The sequence below is a fragment of the Aricia agestis genome, chromosome 3 (assembly GCF_905147365.1).
Source record: "Aricia agestis chromosome 3, ilAriAges1.1, whole genome shotgun sequence".
Taxonomy (NCBI): domain Eukaryota; kingdom Metazoa; phylum Arthropoda; class Insecta; order Lepidoptera; family Lycaenidae; genus Aricia; species Aricia agestis.
The window spans coordinates 2,463,485-2,485,889 of NC_056408.1; the positions used below are offsets into that span (position 1 = coordinate 2,463,485).

The 22,405-nt window shown below is 37.9% G+C and overlaps 1 protein-coding gene across 1 annotated transcript; it reads left to right on the forward strand.

Annotated features, from left to right (window-relative positions):
• The first annotated feature begins 11,006 nt into the window (after positions 1-11,006).
• Positions 11,007-21,378, forward strand: LOC121725721 (T-complex protein 1 subunit alpha). Its single transcript, XM_042112787.1, has 10 exons — positions 11,007-11,152; positions 12,399-12,522; positions 13,058-13,175; positions 13,996-14,177; positions 14,730-14,994; positions 17,874-18,126; positions 18,340-18,430; positions 18,901-19,093; positions 19,678-19,818; positions 20,988-21,378. The coding sequence occupies exons 1-10, from the start codon at positions 11,080-11,082 to the stop codon at positions 21,213-21,215; spliced, it is 1,668 nt and encodes a 555-aa protein (XP_041968721.1). The 5' UTR covers positions 11,007-11,079; the 3' UTR covers positions 21,216-21,378.
• The last annotated feature ends 1,027 nt before the right edge of the window (positions 21,379-22,405 follow it).

Consider the following 22,405-nt stretch of genomic DNA (forward strand, 5'->3'; position numbering starts at 1 on the left):
CCATTTTTATATTATAATCTTTTATGTGTTCGGTTGACACCTCCGTGGCTCTTTTTATGAAGCTTGCCACAGCGTCTCCATCAGTGTCAGTGTAATAGACACAGGTGTTAGTGTGCCGGGATATAGCTACAACTGCATGAGGAACGCTGTCATGGATTGCCAGCTTTCGGGACTTGGTCTGTATGATGATCACCGAAGGACTCGTTAATCCCTGAGCTTCATGGATTGTGAGGACGCGAGAGTCCGTTCCCGATCCATAGCCTGTATTAGTGAGGGCTGCTTTCTCCTCTTGTGTGTGGACAAGATACAGGGTATTTAGATCGGTTTTAGGTATTCTCGCTACTGTATACTTCATTAGCTTTAGGGACCGCACAATTTCCTTCGATGAATAGATGTTATTATAGACCATGTTTAAGGCGTATGCCACATCCATAGGGCTCCTGTGTGTGCAAGACAACTCCTGGGTGATGCTGGTTACCAGGTTTGGACGAGTGTAATTAAGTTTAAAGAGGTTTTCACGCTCTATAAACGGAAGTTGGTTAATATCTCCAATGAGGATGACATCGTTGGCGCCTGTTAACTGATTCGCCATGACGATTGAGCCGAAATGGTTCATGAGGGCCTCGTCAACTATCAACCTTTTGTAGGTTCCTTTTGTCCCATTTACCAGCAAAGAGGCCATGGTACGAACTTTATCTTTAACTTTGTTGCCAGTTCGTAGCCTTTGCTTTAGATCCTCGGCTGCTTCGATTGTAGTTGTTATTATAACGTCTGTTTCCTCATTGAAGTTATTAATGATCCAAGTTGTCTTCCCACATCCAGGAACCCCATTGACCCACGAGTAGTTGATAGGTTTCGCGAATATGTCCCAGTCCATGCTAGATTCGGGGTCCCCAGATAGGACTTCTGCCATTTCTAGTATCCTGTCTTCCAGCATTATTCTGGTACATTCCGCTATTACCACTATTGGATCCTCAGATTTTGTGATAAATTTGAGTGTTCCCGTGCGTTTTGTCTCATCCTCGTCCAGAACCACGAATCCGCAGTCGGCACTTAATGCCGCCATATACTGCCCTGTCATCGCCCCGGCAATTATTGTGGAGGTGACATTGTCATATATGGCAGCTGTTGCATCCTCGAGTCTCACTTCTAACAGCTTTTGATTTTTCCGCTGATAGGCCTGCATGATCTTATTGCAGGTCAAGAGCTTTATGGTCTTGTTTGCTCTTATTATTGCCTGGAACTCGAGGAAGGCATTTATTATATGATCTTCGGGGTTCTGGGCCAGTCTGAGTTTTGGAGGGAGCACTTGCCCGAGATCGGCCCTATATCTTTTGTTTTTATTTGCCGGTGTTTGTGTAGATGGTTCCCTCAAAAAAGCCTCCATTGCTAAAGCCTGCCGATTTGTTTGTGACGAAGCCTTGATCCGAGAAAGGGTGTTTAATCGATCCCTGTTTGTAATAGTACAGAATAAATTGTATTTTGTACGAAGTTGTTTTGAATAAGCAATTTCCAAGTCTTTTCTTGTATTTAACAGTAGCATTATAAAATATCCTTTGTCCTGAATGACATGCAAGTGGAATCTTATACAACCTAAATCAGTCATCGCAGAGATTTGAAATTTGAGGGTAGCGGTCTCTGTATGACCATGATAGGACAGGGTGTGAGATATGAAGGGATATTTCGAAAGAAGAACTATCATTTGTGACCCAGGCCCGACATGAACGAGACATATATCAAAATTTTTGTTATTATAAAGGTAGCTCAAATATATATTTGTTATATTCGAAATCAATGGCTAACACCAAAAATATTAACTTCTAATTTTGTTCAGGTGCCATACTTTATCATTGTTTTAATAACTATTTACATTGTTTTTACATTGTTTTTATGTAATTCAGTGATGATACAATAAAGACTTTTCATAAATAAACATTATTTTTATAATACATAATTTTATATTATAATCTTATATCTTTAAACGAGCAATTCTGTATATACAGGGTTACAGGAAAAGTCGATGTAGATCCATCGACTCATCGACATGGGCGTGTAGTTTGCATCGTTTCTAACTGATTTGGCTATGAAACACCCTATCCTAAACCTAACCGTTTTCGAGATATTCGACTTTAATTTTTTTTCATAAATTTGCCGAATTTTTAGATATTTGATTGTATACTATAAAATTTAGAAGTCAAAATCGCATAACTTTTTGCTTTTTACAACTGGGACAAGATGCTTTATGACTTCAATAACCAAAATTGTAAGTAAATTAACTTAACGGATCGTACTAAGACATTGAAAGTTAAAAAAAGAAATTTTTTTGGATATCCTTTAAAGAAAAATAAACTTTATAAATAAAGTTTATATTTCTTTTTTTAACTTTCAATGTCTTAGTACGACCTGTTAAGTTAATTTACTTACAATTTTGGTTATTGAAGTCATAAGGCATCTTGTCCTAGTTAAAAAAAGCAAAAAGTTATACAATTTTGACTTCTAAATTTCATAGTATACAATCAAATATCTAAAAATTCGGCAAATTTATGAAAAAAAATTAAAGTCGAATATCTCGAAAACGGTTAGGTTTAGGATAGGGTGTTTCATAGTCAAATCAGTTAGAAACGATGCAAACTACACGCCCTTAACGGATCTACATCGACTTTTCCTGTAACCCTGTATATAATATATATTTAAATCGCCTTTCCAATGACTTTTTAATTGTTATTCGTGCGAATATAGTTACATTGCTGTCATGTGAATTCTATTGTCGACGAGAAATTTTGTTTACGTACGAAAATTAGATATTCAATTTCAAATAATTCTCGCTGGTTTTTTTGCTTCCGTTCTCGATGGAAATCATGTGACACATTGTATATTTTTGTATTCGTTCCATGCATTTAATCGTTTTTCCTACATCCATTTAAATGTATGGATATATTGATACCGTATATTGTATAATATTAATTCCATGCATTCTACTAATTAAATGACTCCTTACTATATTTGAGATTATATCGGTACCGTATATTATTTTTGTATGTACGCCATAAACTGTTGAGTTTGTTGCTTCCTCCTAACCTTATATGTTATATCGATACATACATAGGTACCTATATAATAGATCCCAATAAATTCATTGCGTGATGTGGTCTCTGTCTACCCCAATGAGGGACAGGAGTGACGATATGTATGTATGAATAGAGAATCATCCCTCTTTATGAAGTCGATTAAAATGAAATACTTATTTCTATAACTTGGAGTACATAACAGACATTAAAAACAAGTTATCCCTATATTACATAGATTAATTAAATTTTAAATTATAAACTAGGCTAACTAAAAAATATTAAGGATAATTATGATAGATATTATGTGGGAGCATTTTATTTATGTGAGCGTGTTTCTTCTGAACTTAAGTATGAACACAAAATAAAACAATTGTTCCGGTAGTAGGTATTTTTAAGTTTTATTGTTTAAAATCAAGTAGGTACAATAATAAACCCATAGTCATAATAATCAAAGTGTCGGACAAATCAAATACACCGAAATAGGAACATAAAAGTAATTTAAGAAATTAACAATTATATATATATATATATATATATATATATATATATATATATATATATATATATATATATATATATATATATATATATATATATATATATATATATATATATATATATATATATATATATATATATATATATATATATATATATATATATATATATATATATATATATATATATAATTGGAATCTCGGAATCGGCTCCAACGATTTTCATGAAATTTAGTATATAGGGGGTTTCGGGGGCGATAAATCGATCTAGCTAGGAATCATTTTCAGAAAATGTCTTTTTATTCGTGTTTTATCGATAATCGATAAACTGAAAAAGATGACTCTTCCTGACATCTATTGGCGAATAATAATACTATTTTGTTAGCAACTAATTGTTTTAATTACCAGCAGATGGCGTTATTAAGTAACACGAAGTCAATGAGTGTTTGCTATACCGAGCAAAGCTCGGTCATCCAGGTACTACATAATTGTGTGAGCAATAAAGTGTTGACTTATATATCACTAGCTGTTGCCCGCGACTTCGTCCGCGTGGACTTCAGTTTATAGTACTTTATAGCGCGCGATGTCAACAAAATTGGTGTCAAAAGCTTTTATAAAAAAACCCTGGTACCCCTTAAATCAATACAGCTGTGCAGTGTGCACACAATAAGTATTTCATTTTTTTATATTAAACTTTATATTTTATGCCAAATTTTAAAGCTTATTTAGCCCTCCGATTACACAACTTTACCCATAAACTATTTATCATTGATAGATTTAAGGTTACGTCACTGCACAGATAAAGTACTGAGTTATTTAATACCGTAGAATAGATATAACAATCAAAAAAATCGAAACTTAAATGTAAGATGATACCACGTCTTATAGGAAGACTTTTGAGCAAGCGTCAGCGCGATGTAGAAGACGCACGGCGCCATCTATTATGAATTGTTGGAACTAACTTAATTTGAACAAATTTACGCATTTTCACCCCCTTACAACCCTTTTTTCCAGTAAAAAAGTAGCCTATGTCCTTTCTCAGGCTTTAGACTATCTGTATACAAAATTTCATTACCATCGGTTCGGTAGTTTTGGCGTTTGGCGTGAAAGCGAGACTGACAGACAGACAGACAGACAGAGATACTTTTGGCGTTTGGCGTGAAAGCGAGACTGACAGACAGACAGACAGACAAAGATACTTTCGCATTTATAATATTAGTATAGATTATGTGCACACTGCACAGCTGTTTTTGGGTATTTTGATTAATTAAGGGCCGCGCTACACCGGAATGGCAGCGGCGAGGCGAGCACTTTCAGCGCTGCCATTCCGGTGTAACGCGGCCCTAAGAGGGGTACCACTTACCAGGGTTTTAAAAAGTTTTTAAATTTGACACAAATTTTGTTGACACCGCGCGCTATAAACTAAAGTCCACGCGGACGAAGTCGCGGGCAACAGCTAGTTAGTTAATATTAACGTGTATAACAATCGAAAGAATCGTAAAACCTACCTCAACATGGTACCACCTCTTATAGAAATACGCATGAGCAAGCAATAGCGCGATCTAGGGGACTCTTGGCGCCATCTGTTTTGAGTTTTTTGGAACTAAGTTAATTTAACCAAATTTACGCATTTTCACCCCCTTACAACCCCTTTTTCCAGTTAAAAAGTAGCCTATGTCCTTTCTCAAGCTTTAGACTATCTGTGTACAAAATTTCATTACAATCGGTTCAGTAGTTTTGGCGCTGTTGTTTTTGAATTTGATGTTTAAGTTGGTAGGTGAGTTATTAGTTAATAACGTGTATAACAATCGAAAGAATCGAAAAATCTAGGTCAATATGGTACCACCTCTTATAGAAATACGTATGAGCAAGCAATAGCGCGATCTAGGGGACTCTTGGCGCCATCTGTTTTAAGTTTTTGGAACTAAGTTAATTTGACCAAATTTACGCATTTTCACCCCCTTACAACCCCTTTTTCCAGTTAAAAAGTAGCCTATGTCCTTTCTCAGGCTTTAGACTATCTGTGTACAAAATTTCATTAATATCGGTTCAGTAGTTTTGGCGTGAAAGCGAGACAGACAGACAGACAGAGATACTTTCGCATTTATAATATTAGTATAGATAATATTCTAACGTATTAAAAACTATAAACAAAAACATACTAACTAATAAGTATGATTAGTTCTATGTTACAATAAAGTAAAAAATAAAACGCCATCTGTTGAATCGTATTAGAACTAAAATGTTCATTCCATCGATATATTTCTGGATTTTTTATAATATTATACATAAAATATGTTTAAGATTTTTGAAATTTTATTTTAATACACATCCAAGACCCAGGAAAATTGAAAACTTTTTGTTCCGCCTGCGGGACTCGAACCCAGGACCCCCGGGATGAGCGCTGGCCACGCGCAATGCGAATTCATTTTCATCGAAATTTTCATGGAAATAAGATATTTTCCCACATCAAAATGTAGCCTATGTCCTTTCTCAGACTCTAGAATAACTGTATACAAAATTTCATTGCAATCGGTTCAGTAGTTTTGGCGTGAAAGCAAGACAGACAGACAGACAGACAGACAGACAGACAGACAGACAGACAGACAGACAGAGATACTTTCGCATTTATAATATTAGTATGGATTGAGCGTTTGTCCACTTGCCGGTACGGCGTCGGTATGCGGCATTAGTATCAGTGTGGCGGGACCCACAATTCACCTAACATTTCTGCATCACTCTATCGAAGTTTTCTGAGCGCGTCGGTATATATATTATATATACGACAGCTGAAACGTATCACGCTCGGTCGGAAGATCTTCCTTTGTGGCGGACACGCAAACGGCCGCAATGTACCGCGGCCTGGGCGACTCCGCATCGGCATCATCGGGCTTTCTCACTACAACTCTCTTGAACTCTTTGGCACTGGCGACTCAAGCAACAAGACTTCGACTTCGGGGGGGAGTGATGTGAGCTTCGGCATGACCGCCCCCCCCCCCCCCCCCCCCCCCGACGACCGGATGTCGAATCTTGAAGTCTTATTCGCTGAGTTGCCAGTGCCAGAGAGTTCCAGTGAGTCGGAACTGTTGCAGTGTGTCCCAGTGAGTCAGAAATGTGAAGCTGCTGCATGGGATTCTGTGAGTCGGATAGCTGCCGTGCGGGGCCGATGTAACGTGCTGAACAGGAGAGATGTGCTCTGCTTGCTGACCGGTCGGTGTAGTCAGAAAGCCCGATGATGTCGATGCGGAGTCGCCCAGGCCACAGTACGTTGCGGCTAGTGGACGAGGTACTCGATGAGGCGATGCTGGCTGGCGTGGTGCGGAGGGGCGGGGAGTGATGATGATGAAGGAGGCGTGTTCTGTCGAGGGTCACCAATGTGGGATATATGCCACAGCCCACACGCTTATGACGTGTCACGTGTGCGCAACTTCCCAGCGTTCTTTTACCGTGGTAGCATGTGCAGTAATATTATTTTATGCAGTTATACCATTTTAAATATGTTCATCAAACATATTATAATTCGCTTGGGATAGAGTATAGATTGGGTCGCGTCTGTGACATCATACTTATTGCGTTAATAAAGTGTTTATCTAAATAAGCCCCGTGTGCTAGCGCCATTAAACATTAAAAAATATTACCTATAACACAAATATTTTAGCTCTAATGGAGCTTAAAGCTTAATAACGTCTGTATTTTAGTTTTGTAACGATTTAGTGTCATTTTAATTGTCAATAGCAATTGCTGTTAATCTTAAAAACAATAGTTTAAGTATGCCCTAGGAAACAATAATCATTGAGCGATTTAAGCATGTTAGCCACTAATATTTAAAATATTGTTTATATATTTCGGTTATACTCATTATACCAAAAAAAATGAGATATGTTTCGTTCTTAGATAAATGATTGGTTTTATCTAAGAACGAAACTTAGATAAATGATTGGTTGACCAATCATTCATCTAAGGTTTCGTTACTGTCGGGCCTGGGTTAATTTTGTATGGGCCGTGGTAGTTCTTCTTTCTCTCCTAATGCAATGGGTTGAAAAAGGGGGTTAAAGTGAGTATGGGACAACCATATTGTGGGGACACAATACATCGAACATCGATATAATATTTTATGTGTCTTATTTGTAATGTTCTTTTGTTTTTCTTTTTTAAAGGGGGGGAATACTGTGGGGACACAATATATTGTATATCGATGTGATCATGTGTCGTTATATTATATCGATGTTCGATGCATGTGGTGAACAAACATGTGAACTACCTAAACATCAGTGTTCTTGGTGCAGCAACCTGAGTGGTCGCTTGCGTAATAAACGTAATCCAGTTAGCAAAAGGATTTTATTTATGAACACTCATCTAGTCTAGTCTATCTAGTTACCCTAACGTAATAACATAGGGTGTAACAATATTTTAAAGTTAATATACTTATAGCTTTCTATATATAATAAAGTACTCTGTGCTTATAGCGGAGTAGAGAAACAATTAACAAAGGCCTAAGCAAGCGAGATGTCAGTTGTCACCTGTCACTATCAGTAACACATGAGTAGGTAACATGCGTGGTAAAAAGAGACGTGTGATATAGCCCGTCAAAAAAGTCACGACATTAATAGAGTCGCCACTTGTTTCCGGTGTGGCCTCTTATGGCCATACTGTATCCAATCACTATAAAAGATTTTGATACTTTATATTAAATACAGTTTAAAAACACGTTGTAAATATTATGATTTATATATATTATGTAGTTAAGAAAATTTTAAATAATTATGATGTAGTTATATTGTGTGTTTAATTTACGACATTACAAGAAACAATCTAATCTATGTAAAGTACCTATTATAATCTTTGTATATGTCTTTCTCTGTCAAGAAAGTGAAGAAATTAAAAAGTGGCAACATCGTAGTGTCATCCCTTTCAAATCAATCTAAGAAATAATCGGTCAAGTGCGAGTCGGACTTGCGCACGAAGGGTTCCGTACCGTTATAGAGCAAAAATCAGCCAAAATTGTGTTTTTGTATGGGAGCCCCCCTTAAATTTTTATTTTATTTAAATATTATTAATAATTATTAAATAACACATATAATTATGGCCTTTGTGAAAATTTCAAGTGCCTACTTGTTGTCATCATTGTTACTGAGCAAAAAATGTTTGAAAAATTATGTTTTTTGTATCGGAGCCCCCCTTAAATATTTAATTTATTTTGTTTTTAGTATTTGTTGTTATAGCGGCAACAGAAATACATAGTCTGTGAAAATTTCAACTCTCTAGCTATTACCGTTCTTGAGTTACAGCCTGGAGACAGACGGACGGACGGACAGAAATCGAAGTCTCAGTAATAGGGTTCCGTTTTTACCCTTTGGGTACGGAACTCTAAAAAGAAATGACACTACGATGTTGCCACTTTTTAATTTCTTCACTTTCTTGACGGACTATATAAAAAAATGCAATAACTCGATTAAACGGTTGAACTGATGTGGCTAATTTTAGTCTTTAAATATTCCTGGAAGTTCAGGGAAGGTTTAGTGACACGAAGTTCACCGGGACATCTAGTCACTAGTGCTACATATTATTATGAATTTATAACACCTGTTATTTAACTTTTAAGTACCCTCTCCCTGAGAGCTGCAGAGCTACTTTGATGACCAGTGAGAGCTGAGAGAAGCTCACTCCTTTTTTATTATGGAACTACTTATTTAAGAAAATACAAAAAATAAATAAGTAAAAAACAGGATTTTGTTATTTTAATAAAATATGATCATCCAAATAATATTCTACAATGCAGCCGGAAACAGAATCATCGCCACTTTCTAGGTCCATGTAGTTACAGCAGTGGTGTCACAGTGAAGAGGCACTTTCATCTTCAATAATCAGCTCTTCAATATTGAATTTAGGATATCCTAATAAATGGTTAATTCCCACTCCTTGTATTTATTTGCAGTGTTTCAAAATGATAGCACAAATTCTCCCAGTCATTTCGGTTATTTCGTTAAACGCTTTTTCTGCTACCTGTAAATATAAAACGTAATAATTATAGTATTATATTACGCTGCATCAAAGTGTTAAAGGAGTTAAGCACATACACTGTGGTCTGTGACACGAGAATTTTCAGTAATATACCTACGTATAAGTTAAATAATTACGCAAAGCACCTAAGTCAAAGTATCAATCATTATTAGGCGCGTTATATAATAGATTTCTTTGACAGTTCATTGTTTACGTAAACATAAGGCTTAAGTAAAATTGTTGTTTTATTATACCACATAATACTTACTCAGGCTACTAAGACTGGGTTGCACCAACTAACTTTAACTTTAACCTTAACTATAACCGGAAAAATTGACAGATGTCGTATGAGAATATGGGGTGTTTGGACGCCATATTTAACTTTAACTTTACCCACGCCTCTGGTGCAACCCAGTCTTAGAATTGCATTATACAATAAAATAAACAAATAAAATTGATAAAACAATTTACGCTTAATTACCTGCTACTATGGCGATTGTGCGATCAGAATCGGAAATGTGGACGCGAGAATTTCAGTGATATTTTCGCGTATTACTATTTTTCTTCAATGAAAATCTTCAAATTTTCAGCACTATGACACGTCTTTCACTTTGTAAAACTAAATTTAAGCAAATTGAAAATCTTTGATGATGATTATGATTATGATTTGTTTTGTAAATTTTATGTCTTAGAGTAGGTATTGATAGTATTGATACAACAAAGGGACAAATGTCAAAAGAGTGTTGCTATTGCTTAAAAAAAAAAGTTTCGCCTCCTAGACATTCTTGACGCACTATACATGACAGCAGAACTCTTTTTTGACGTCCAGTCGGAACTTATCGGCACGTTGACAATATTTTAATCTCATAGAATTCATGTTCAATCATGCTTATGCAAGTATATGTAACGTACCTACACATATTTTTACACACAGATGTTTATAAACCAATTTCGGTTTCGTTTGACAGCTCGAGATTATTGCTCTATTTCGCTAGGTAAAATATTAACTTTATGGGGACAACACGATTCCTTACTCCTTAGTCCTATCTGCTCAAAAATTTGCTGGGAATCAAACCTATAAATCTATGCCGGAAATGAATGAAATAATCACAGCTTGCATCTTTATTCTTTATGTCACCAATCAGTACATTTGATATAAAAAACGAAGATTTTTTTGATTTTCGATCCAAATGTTTACAACTCATAAGTAGGTGCGTCATCATTTAGGAGGACCAAAGACGCGACTCGCGTGTCAATCAATTTAATATGGGGCCCGAGCGAATAGGCTCGAAAATAAAGGTGGCAAGGAATCGGTTAAAGCCACGATATAGCCTTGTCGAGCTGTAAAAATATTAGGTGGAAAAAAGACGAAGATGAAGAAATGTCAAATACAATTTTTATGTCAAAATTGGCAGCACTGTTATCTGTCAATTGTCATTGTTCTTCCAGTCTCCAGAATCAAAAGTGTGACTATTTTATTTTTTGTATTTAGTGAAAATAATATTTAAACTAAAATGTCTACAATGGCCGCCCCCTTATCCGTTGCTGGAACCAGATATTCTGGAGCTCCAGTCCGAACTCAAAATGGTAAGAGTCCTAATACAACTTTGTACATGTTTGGTACTCCGGTATCACATGCACTGCTTATGGTATGATTTCACACGATTAAACAAAGAAGTTAAAGTTATATTTCTATTTATCGTTGTATTTATGGAAAAAATTGTAAAAAATACCTATTCTGTACTATAACATTGGAGATTTTGGGGAATTTAGATAAATGCCGATATAACCTATTGCGCTTGCAAAATGTACCGTAAAGCTAACTCCTAAATTCACGCACACACGCTCTCTACATATGTTTGTAGTCCATATTACATTTATTTAGGGGGTTGTATTTGAATTACGCATTATAGGGAGGGGGCGGGAGAGAAGAGGGGATGGGGGCGAGGGAGGATCCCCCTACCCCCTCCCTAAAGTTAGGAAATCAGTAGTTACCACGAAAATTTTTTTTTAGTTTTTGAGATTATGTTCAATAAAACAACCAAATTAGTGGACTAACGACAAAATTAGTCTTTTTTGGGTGTGGACAAACTCGGTTCTAGGTCTTCTATTGTTAATATACGGCTCTGACGCTGCGGGCATCTGCAGGAATGAAATGCCCTATCGCCCTTGCGTAACAAATTATAGGCACCTATATTTTTTATAGATATAATATTATAACAACTGGCTTCAATTAGTAGTCAACGGAGCCCCGCGTAGCGGGGCTCCTATTCCTGGGTGGTTCACAAAAAAATAACCATGATGGCTAAAGCTATCTAACCTAACCCAACCAAATCGTATTGGGCCAGCACGGAGTGATACATTGCTATAATTAATTACCTAATGTAAATGCTATAAAGAATTGTATACTTACTGTTCTTATATTTATGACACTTAAATACATTTTACAACAAATTACGCATAAAATAAAATGTAACTATAGTGAAAAATTAATATTAAAGACACAATAGCAAAAAATTATGTTCCGTCACACGTAACTTCAAACATGTATTAAAAAAAAAACTATGCATCTCCTAGACACAAATCAGGTGTCATTTGAAAGGGGTAACTAACCCCTATAAAATGCCACCGTTCCCGCCCCTCTACCTATAATGCGTGATTCAAATGCCAACCCTTTATTTAGAGCTCCTGTAGCAGATCATCATCATCACTATTGTTGAAATCAGTAAACATGAATCATTGACTTATACACTATCAGAGTGCCTCTAAGGCGCCTACGCAGTTGTCCTGTGTCCAACAACTTGTAATAATTGTGCTTTATATTATTTTTTAGTGATGGCTGCATCTGCAATAGCCAACATTGTAAAGAGCTCCTTAGGCCCAGTGGGCTTGGACAAAATGATGGTGGATGACATTGGAGATGTCACAGTCACTAATGATGGAGCCACAATTCTCAAGTAAGCCTATTTTTTTTTACAGAATGGATATGGAAAAAAAACATTGCTTAGATGTTTTGTTTATGTTGCGCAAAAATGGAGTGACATAACTTTGGAATCAGATACCCAAAACATTAGCTAAATTAGATGCAGTACAAAATAATTTAACAAGTTATTATTATATTAATATACCAAGTTAAAAATGTCACAAGTTCAAAATTACATCTATTAAACACAACAACAAAAAGTTTGTCTTGAGTTTTTGTTGAAACTAGTCTATAAGAATATGCTCTTAGTAATGTGGGCGATATATATATTTTCCGAGACCTCCTGATGGATTTTGTTCAGAGAAAGAATTTTTTGATACCCAAACTTGTATTTATGAACATATTTGTTTATAATTTGAGTATCAAAACTCGTAAATTCTACAAAAAATCAACTGCAAGGCCGTTCAAGTCAGTGGCCGACGTTGACAACGCCTTACGCCGCCTCTGGCATTTAATTTTTTCTTCTAACACAGGCTTTTGTATTAAACAACATTAATGTCTCATATCAGAATGTTGGAGGTAGAGCACCCAGCAGCTAAAGTGTTGGTTGAGCTAGCGCAGCTGCAGGATGAGGAGGTTGGAGATGGCACCACATCTGTTGTCATCATTGCTGCTGAGCTGCTCAAGGTATGTTACTTTATTTTTCAGTAAAATGCTATAATAGTTTGCTCAAAGAATAGTCTTAAAGAATGTGTGCTGAAACCTAAGCAATTTCTCTAGAAATGTGTTCAGGATGCCCATAAAGGTAAACATCCAAAAAATCCCCACCCCTTGGGGAATTTAAAGTTTCCATTTTTGAATTTTTGCTCATATCTTTAAAATGGTTATGTTGTAGAGAAAAACACTTTGTATCTGTCTCCAATCATAACCTTGCTCTCAGCTTCTAAAAGTGGTCGTTTTTCAAATACACACATCAACAAAGTCTAAGGATATTTTTATTTTATGAAATATCTAAAGATCTATCAGGAATTTTTTAAGACAGTAAATTTCCTTTATCCAATCTTGTGCACGCTAATTACAAGGCGACAACGTGTGCGATATGAGGTAGGGGGCAGCGGGGTGAGGTAAATGATCGGCCAGGCCAGCGCACGAGTTGCATAATGCATCCACATTTTTTAGTAGTTAAGCGGATAAGTCCGGGCTTGATATTTTTTTTTTTTGTTCCAAAGGGGTAGTAACAAAAATCGCTAGTATTTTTTTTTGACTACTCTATGGTACTCTATGGTATTTATTGTTGATTTATTGTACTGGTGAAAAAATAATCCTGTATATTTATTTTATAACAGTCAAGTAAGTCCTGTAGTTGTGTAGCCACTTCAATGCAAACTAAACAGCTTATCAAGCATAATAGCATACTTATAATATTATGGTCTATATAGCATACTTAATATAATATGCTATAAATTGTTATCATCATTTGGTTAATAAATTAAACAATGTGTTTCAGAATGCTGATGAGCTAGTCAAGAACAAGATCCACCCAACCAGCGTGATCTCCGGCTACCGTCTCGCGTGCAAGGAGGCAGTGAAATACATCCAAGACAACCTCACTGTGACAGTGGAGTCCCTGGGCCGCCCCTCGCTCATCAACGCTGCCAAAACCACTATGTCCTCGAAACTCATTGGAGCGTATCCTTTAAAATATCTGCTAATATTTTGTTTCTAGATATTTTAGACATAATCTAATATCTAGAACTTATTATGTGCTGCATAATAAAATATTAACTTTGCAGTAGTAGTTTTTCAATGTTTAACTATACAATATTTGATTTTATTTTTGTAACATCTAGCAAGTACATTTAAGAACATATTATAAATTCTATAAAAAAAAAATTTAATTACATTTTTTTGTGGAGATTGTGTGAAAATAATTTAAAATTCGATGTTTGATTATTAAAACAAAACCTAATTATTAACTATTTACAATAGTAATTTATTCACTGAATTTTACAGAAATAAAGCACTTATTCAGATACTTTTTGGTAAAACATAATTAATTTTAAACTTAACTCAAAAAGAACTCTACTAGCGAACTTATTTTAAAAGATGGCGATTGTGAAAAAATTTGCCGCCGGCGCATTACATTACGGTCACGATCATTGTAAAAATTCACCACCGATCTGGCGCGTTCTGTTACAATTTTATTTTTGATTAAAATTATTTTCCTAAACATTCACATAGTGATTCAGACTTTTTCTCGGAAATAGTTGTGGACGCCACACAGGCTGTCAAAACTATCGACCCCCGTGGTAATGCGGTCTACCCCATCAAGGCAGTGAACATCCTCAAAGCCCACGGCAGGAGCGCTCGGGAGAGTGTCCTTATAAAAGGCTATGCTCTCAACTGCACCGTCGCCTCGCAGGCCATGCCCAAGAAGATCTTAAACGCCAAGATTGCGTGCCTCGACTTCTCGCTTCAGAAGACTAAGATGAAGATGGGAGTTCAGGTAATTTAGAGATAGTGTAAATTTATACTTGCAATAAGTTAAGGTACAATTCCGTGCATCGCGACAGTCAGTCGTAAGCCGCGTGCGGCCTACGACTGTCGTGAGCTGCGCGCGGCTACTTTGACTGACGCGCGCGGCCGACGACAGTCGTAGGCCGCGCGCGGCTTTCGACTGTCGCGATCACAGAGTACTTTATTATATATCGCGATGCACGGAATTGTACCTTAAGTTTTTTTTTTTCCTATATCCACAGGCCTAGATGGCCCGTGCCCTGATTAAATTAATTCTTTTAATGTTAATATATTTTTCTTTTTTATGATATCGTATTGCGTCGGATTACATTTCATATATTTTTCATGCATGATGTTATAATACTATTCTTTATTCACAAAAGTGTTTTGCCCTGAAGGGGCTCTAAGTGTCGTGACCTCTGGTGTTGTTGAGGGTCTTATTATGTTGGCCACCTGGTTGATGGCTGCTGTCGTCTTCCCGGAAGTCATCTTCTTGACTGGATGGGACTGGGACTTGATGATGTTGCTTGAGGAGTAGATGCCCTTGTGTATTTGCTTCAGCGCCATGGCGACGTCTTGCGGGCACCTATGTGTACAGAGAAGATCTTCGGCTACGTCTGCGAGGTGATCCGGGCGATAGTAATACAGCTCGAAGAGATTATCCCGGTCAATGTAGGGGAGCTGGTTTACGTCCCCTATTAATAGCAGGCTCTCGGCTCTGGTGATCTGCGCCGCCAGTATTATGGATCCGAAGTGACTCATAAGTGCTTCATCTTCAAGCAGCCTCGTGCGTTCCAGGTCTTCGAGTCCCTTCGGTCCATTTACTAGGAGAGATGCGATTATGCGCACCCTCCTCGAAGCTTCATGGCCTGCCTTTTCCCGAATTCTCTCCACGAGGTCTTTCTTTGCCTCGATTATTGTCGTTACAACTACATCCTCTTCGGCGTTAAAGTTTTGGACTATCCATGTCGTTTTCCCGCAACCCGGGACTCCATTTATCCAAGTTATTGCTGGGATCGTCCACTCGTCGGGGGGCTCTACCTCAGACAGGATCTGGGATGTTTGTAGGATCCTGTCTTCCAGCCATATTTCTGTCCCCCTGGTGGTAACGACGATGGGGTCGCGAGACGGGATGTCCTCTCCTTTTGGTCCGGTCTTCGTCCAGGAGGACTATTCCTGAGGTGGCGCTGTAGTCCGCCATATGGGTAGTCAATTCCTGTCCCCTAAGGACGGTCGCTGTGTTGTTGTTATAGACCGTTGCATGGGCCTCCTCTAGTTGGATTTGTAGGAGGCCATCTTTGCCTTTTTGGTACGACTTCATGATGTCTTCGCATTCCTTGATCCTGATGGTCTTGTTTGCCTCTAGTACGACTACATATTCCAGGAACGCGTTGATCATATGGTCTTCTTGTCGTACCACTTTCCTTAGGCTTGGACTCTTGACGAGGCCTGCCTGTGCCTTTGTTGGGTATTGTTTTATTGGTGCTTTCTGCGGTGGTTTTGGGGCGTTGGTGAATCTGCTGAGCGCATTTGCTTGGGTGTCTGGGCTTCGGAATGTGTCTGGTCGTAGGGGCAGCTGTCTCTCGAGACCTTCTTGAGGCTCTCTCCTGAAGTGTCGGCTCTCCTTTGTGACCAGCCGATGGATTTGCTGGTCGACTTTGGCGGCGAATGTTTGTTGTTTGGCCGCGGTGACAATCTCTTTTTGTTTTCCAGCCGCCCTTAATCTCCTTAATTCCTTTTCCTTTTCAGCCCAAATTTCCGCACTTGATTTCGGCGTCTCAGTAGATGGCCCTGGGAGTGATGGTTCGTTTGTCTCTGGAGACTTAGTTGTTGGGGATCTTCTCCAATTTGTGAGATGAGCAATCTTGCTTTTTATTTTGTTGATGACGTTGTTTCTTGACTTCGGGTTAAGAGTCTGCTCTACTGCTAGATTTGCCTCTAATGACTCTTCTATCTGAGTATTTACGTGGCTTAGTTATGCGGCTGTGATTTGTGATGTTTTCTCGGGTGGTTTGTTGGGCACGAGGAAGCTAAGGTCTTGGGTTCTTCCCTCGTACACAACGATTTCATGTTTTTCCGCTGCTTTAACGCACCCGAGATAGTCCGCCACTTCTCCTCTGTATAAGTCAGCTGTCATCACGTCAACGCTGATGGTTCTCGGTCCGATGAACGTGTCGTCTAATTATGCAATTTTCAACAAGAGCGAGCATGCCCGGGCGAATTGGGATTTTTCAGGTGTTTTGTCCAAAAGCAGCACTGTCTTATTTTTGGTGCGTACTACTCGACAATTTCGTCCATCTATTGCCTCTTCGCCCAGCTCCTCGAATTTCTTCCTTTTCATCGTCGCTCTTGTTGGCGACACTCTTTTCCCGAATGTGGAGCAGAAACATATGCCAAGTCTTTCGTAACTATTATTCATGAACAGAACCACTTTCCTCGTTCTGATGGATGGTGTCCCACTTTCTCCCACACTCAGCCACCGGGGTATGCTGAATAGGGGAGTGACTGTTGGTTGAAGTGGGACTGCGAGGGCAGTAGGTTCTGTTCTTTCTATGTCGGTTGTTGCGCTGTCCGCTTCTTGATGTTCTTTGAATCGTTGTTTAGCGATGGTGAATATTTTCTCTATGTAAGCCAGGAACGTGTGTTTGGCGTGCTCGTCCTCCAGGTATTTGTGTAGGTCCGCTTCCTGTAAGTTGACATTCAGTTGGTGTAATATACTATAAAAGAAAAAGAGTGGCCTATCCTCTAATTTTATGTGTGCTTCTTTGTGTTGTGCACGTTTTACTTATTTACTTAAATTATGTTATTTGGGTCAAGTTTCTTTTTGTCTCTCTATTACATTAACACAAAATGTACTTCGTTCCTCAGGTGCTAGTGTCAGACCCAGAGAAACTCGAAGCGATCCGCGCTCGCGAGTTGGACATCACGAAGGAGCGTCTACAGAAGATTCTCGCGACGGGTGTCAACGTGATCCTCTGCAGTGGTGGTATCGATGACCTCTGCCTGAAATACTTCGTGGAGTCTGGTGCTATGGGCGTGAGGCGCTGCAAGAAGTCCGATCTGAAGAGAATCGCGAAGGCCACTGGAGCTGCCTTCCTCACTTCTTTGACTAACATGGATGGTATGTTATTTATCTGTACAGTCTCTTCATCATCAAATAGCTTGTATTATAATGGTTTGTTCATAGGCAAGGCTACATAATACAAACTAAGTAACATAAGCATCATGTAATAAAACACAATTTACCACAGCCAAAGCTGTGGACTAAATACTCAATAACATACAAAGTATTTTTTCTTTACAATAATTTTTAATATTTTTTACATCACAACAGGCGAAGAAGTATTTGAGCCAAGCATGATCGGAGAGGCCGCGGAAGTAGTGCAGGAGCAGATCTGTGATGATCAACTTATACTCATCAAAGGGTATGAAAATTGTGACCAAGTAGTTTCTTATATAGTATAACATTAAAAACAGTAAAAGTATCTATCACAAATTGGAAAATTTATTCAGTGTACTTGATATTTGTTGCAAACCAACCAATCCTGATGCAAACGAATGAACAATATTTACAATTTTCAATCATTTAGTAACTATTTGCATACGCATTTGCATACGAGCATAATAATATATAATTATTGTATGTTTTCGTGCACGTCCTATCTGCTGTTTTTTATCCTATCTCTCTCCGTAGGGCTGCTGGAAGAGATTTCGTTTTAGAAATAAGCAGATCCTTTGTGTCGTCTTTCTGTGTAAACTGTTATATTATTGTTATGTTTTCCTGTGCACAATAAATTATAAATAAATAAATATTTGTAGTTACTAGGCAGACGTCTCGTTTTATGTTGCTTAAATTTTATTACATTAGCTAATAATATCAATAACTTGTCGACAGGCCGGCAGCCCGCAGCGCGGCGTCGATCATCCTGCGCGGGCCTACAGACGCGTACTGTGACGAGATGGAGCGTTCAGCGCACGATGCGTTGTGCGCTGTGCGCCGAGTACTGGAGTCCGGGCGACTCGTCCCCGGCGGCGGCGCAGTGGAGGCCGCGCTGTCGATATACCTCGACAACTTCGCCACCACACTGGTCAGTAAAAGGGCCGCCGATACAAAATGGTGGATGTGTGTTTATGTAGTATATTGCGCCAGAATTTGTTTATCGCGCAGGAACCGTGCATTTTTCTGATATAGACAGTATCCTATGTCCTTTTCCAGGACACAAAGTATTTCCATACCCAGCTAAGTCAGTTCAGCGATCGGGGCGTGAAGAGAACAGACAGACGGACACATTTTCGCGTTTATAATAACTAGTATGGATAGTATGGATTTTGAAATATACGCATAACATCCTGATTTTTACACAATCAGTCTAATGTGTTCGTCGTTATAGTCTTATTGTTGCATATGTGAAGAGGCATATTTCTACCAACTAGTGTAGGTTAGCAACAGCAACAAGCTAGCGTTTTGACTTCCATAGTTAGGTTCCGTCCTAAAAAAGCAAGGTGAGGTTAATTATCTACACTAAATCATATTAAGGGATTTTAAAAGTACTTCTTGTTTCTTTTACTTCCGAAAGTAGTAAGAAAGTCACAGATAAAGTAAACCGTGTTGTAAGACCTATAATCTACTTGTTATCGAAGACAATGAAGAGTTCTAAAATGTTGTTTACAGAGTTCCCGGGAGCAGCTAGCCATTGCGGCGTTCGCGCAGTCGCTGCTGGTAATCCCCAAGACGCTGGCAGTGAACGCGGCGCGCGACGCCACAGACCTCGTCGCCAAACTGCGCGCATACCACAACTCCTCGCAGACTAAGGTGAGTTATGCTCATGATATTGAGATCTATGTGAAATATTGTAAATATTCAAAAAAATATGACACCAGTCCAAAATGTAAACCGACACGTACTTTGCGGAGCACGTAGATATTCGTTTTACTCAGCTACCTTGTCTATATTTATCTTGAGATAGAAGCGAGATAACAAAATTCGTGTACATGTGAAAGCTAAAAAATAAATCCATCTATCAAGCTTGACTGGTGAGACATGATCAATACTTAAGGAGAGTACTCGGTACTCGATTCTCATTATAATTATGTAATAAAATTAGGTACTTAATTTTTGACGAAACCCTATAAATAAATTAATCATGGACACTTAGTAAATTACTATGCGGCTGGCGCGGCGGCATGCGCCCCGCGTCGCGCGCTATCCTTCCCGCGCGCGGTGTCTATGCGTTGTAAATAATTATTAAACTTTAAGCTATATATACTCAGTGATCAATTGATATTATTTTTTATATATTTTTTTCAACTAATATAATAGCCAAATATCACATCCTCGAGTACTATTGAACATGTCTCACCAGTCATGCTTTATATATTATACTTATATATTTTATATAAATAAAAATTAATCCATATATCCCTTAGTCACGACATGACGCGTAAGCGGCTGGACCGATTTTGCAGAAATTTGGTATAGAGATACTTTGAGTCCCGTAATGTACGGTTACTGCACAATACTTTTATGATTTACGCGTAAACTATTGAATCGATTTTGACGAATTTTGGTATGGAGGTACTTTGAGTCTCGGGAAAGGAGAATGGATACTTTTTGTCCCGGAAAATGTACGGTTCCCGCACAATAAACTGGTATGATTTTCGCCTAAACTATTCACTCTATTTTGATAAAATTTGGTATGGAGATATTATGAGTCTCGGGAAAGGACAAGGGATACTTTTTGTCCCGGAAAAATGTACGGTTATGTTAACTATTCAATCGATGTACGGGAACAACTATAAACTAAAGTCCACGCGGACGAAGTCGCGGGCAACAGCTAGTTTTCAAATAATGCACTATGAGATCATACTTTACCTTTGTAAGTTACATTCAAAGGGGCTATGTAGAGGGCCTTTCAGTCGAGCTACATGTTTTATTCGTATGATGTTAAAAATTAATCGCTTTAAAATCTAAATCTTGTCCAGGCCGAGCACGCAAACCTTAAATGGGTGGGTTTGGACCTGAACGAGGGAACCCTAAGAGACAACTTAGCGGCCGGAGTCCTCGAGCCAGCCGTCTCCAAGATCAAGTCTCTCAAATTCGCCACAGAAGCCGCCATCACGATTCTCCGCATCGACGACATGATCAAACTAGACCCAGAACAGAAAGGCAAAACTTACGAGGACGCCTGCAACGCCGGAGAGCTAGACTAGAGTATTACTTAGCATTATAGAACTATGTGCACACGGGTCTTTCATTTAAATGCAAAGTTTTCGAAATTATTCTTTTTTTAAATTGTTTTTTTTCTGATACTAGTAAAGTTTAAACATTGTCCTCATTAAAGTAAAGACAAGACTGCCTTATATTACGTAAGAACAAAATAATGCTGTAGATACAAAGTAGATTTTACACATGCAAAATGTTTAAAGACTTGTGTGTATGTGTCTTAATCTTTAATAATAGGTATTTTAGGTTTACACGAATTATTTTAATGAAATAACATTGAAGTAAGTGCTTATAATGCTTTAGTTAGAATAACTGGAATAATTTATTTTCTCTTTTAGCAGTGCGTCACTTTGTTTCAAATGTAAAGCTGCTTTCATACAAAACTGATTTGGGGTCGTCGAGTGCTAATGGTTTTTCATACATATTTTTTCACACTTAATATTGAATTAAATTCTCTCACATTCAGCAGCCATCAGTCAGCTTGGTATGTGTGGAGCCAGTATTCTGGGGTAATATTGATAAAGAAGATACTTTTTTATCATACTTTTATAATCAAAGACAACCACCTGAAATGTTTCATTATAGAATTACATCAATATTTCTGTGCATTTAATAAAATAGAGCTTATAATATACTTAAATTCTGATACCTAATGTATCGCTTAGTTATGCCTACACTATATTTTATTAAGTTTGGTATAATTGGAATACTGTTAGTGATATAAATGTTCGTATTTAATTTTATGTACTATAATTTTTGCCATTTTAAGTGATAGGCAATTTCAAATCACAAAAATTACCAATAACTGAACTTGATTTTGTTAACATTTTTCTTTCACACCAAACTGTTAAAACAATATTTTATGTATGGTCGCTAAATAATTTAGCGTTAAAATTATCTTAATAAATATTTTAACACATTTACTTCTTTACCTGTGAGTATATTGTACCCCTCATGTTTAACCAAGAAATTAGGGCCAATGCTAAAACACCGGCGAATGCAGGCGCGGGCGCACAAGTCGGAAGACCGCCGCGGGCCACGAATCCGCTAGCGGGCACCCGTCGCGTGCGCCCATCTCATTTAGCGCTGCTATTATAATTTTTATCTCGAGCGTGTACACGTACACTTGTGTCGAGTAGATTACCATGGATTATTTAATAATTTATTATTTGGCAAA

Excerpts from the sequence above, each read along its gene's own strand:
- LOC121725721 (XM_042112787.1), top strand. The coding sequence starts at position 11,080 with ATGTCTACAATGGCCGCCCCCTTATCCGTTGCTGGAACCAGATATTCT. Across the intron at positions 14,178-14,729 it reads TCCTCGAAACTCATTGGAGC|TGATTCAGACTTTTTCTCGG; the intron begins GTATCCTTTAAA and ends ACATTCACATAG. Across the intron at positions 18,431-18,900 it reads CAACTTATACTCATCAAAGG|GCCGGCAGCCCGCAGCGCGG; the intron begins GTATGAAAATTG and ends ACTTGTCGACAG.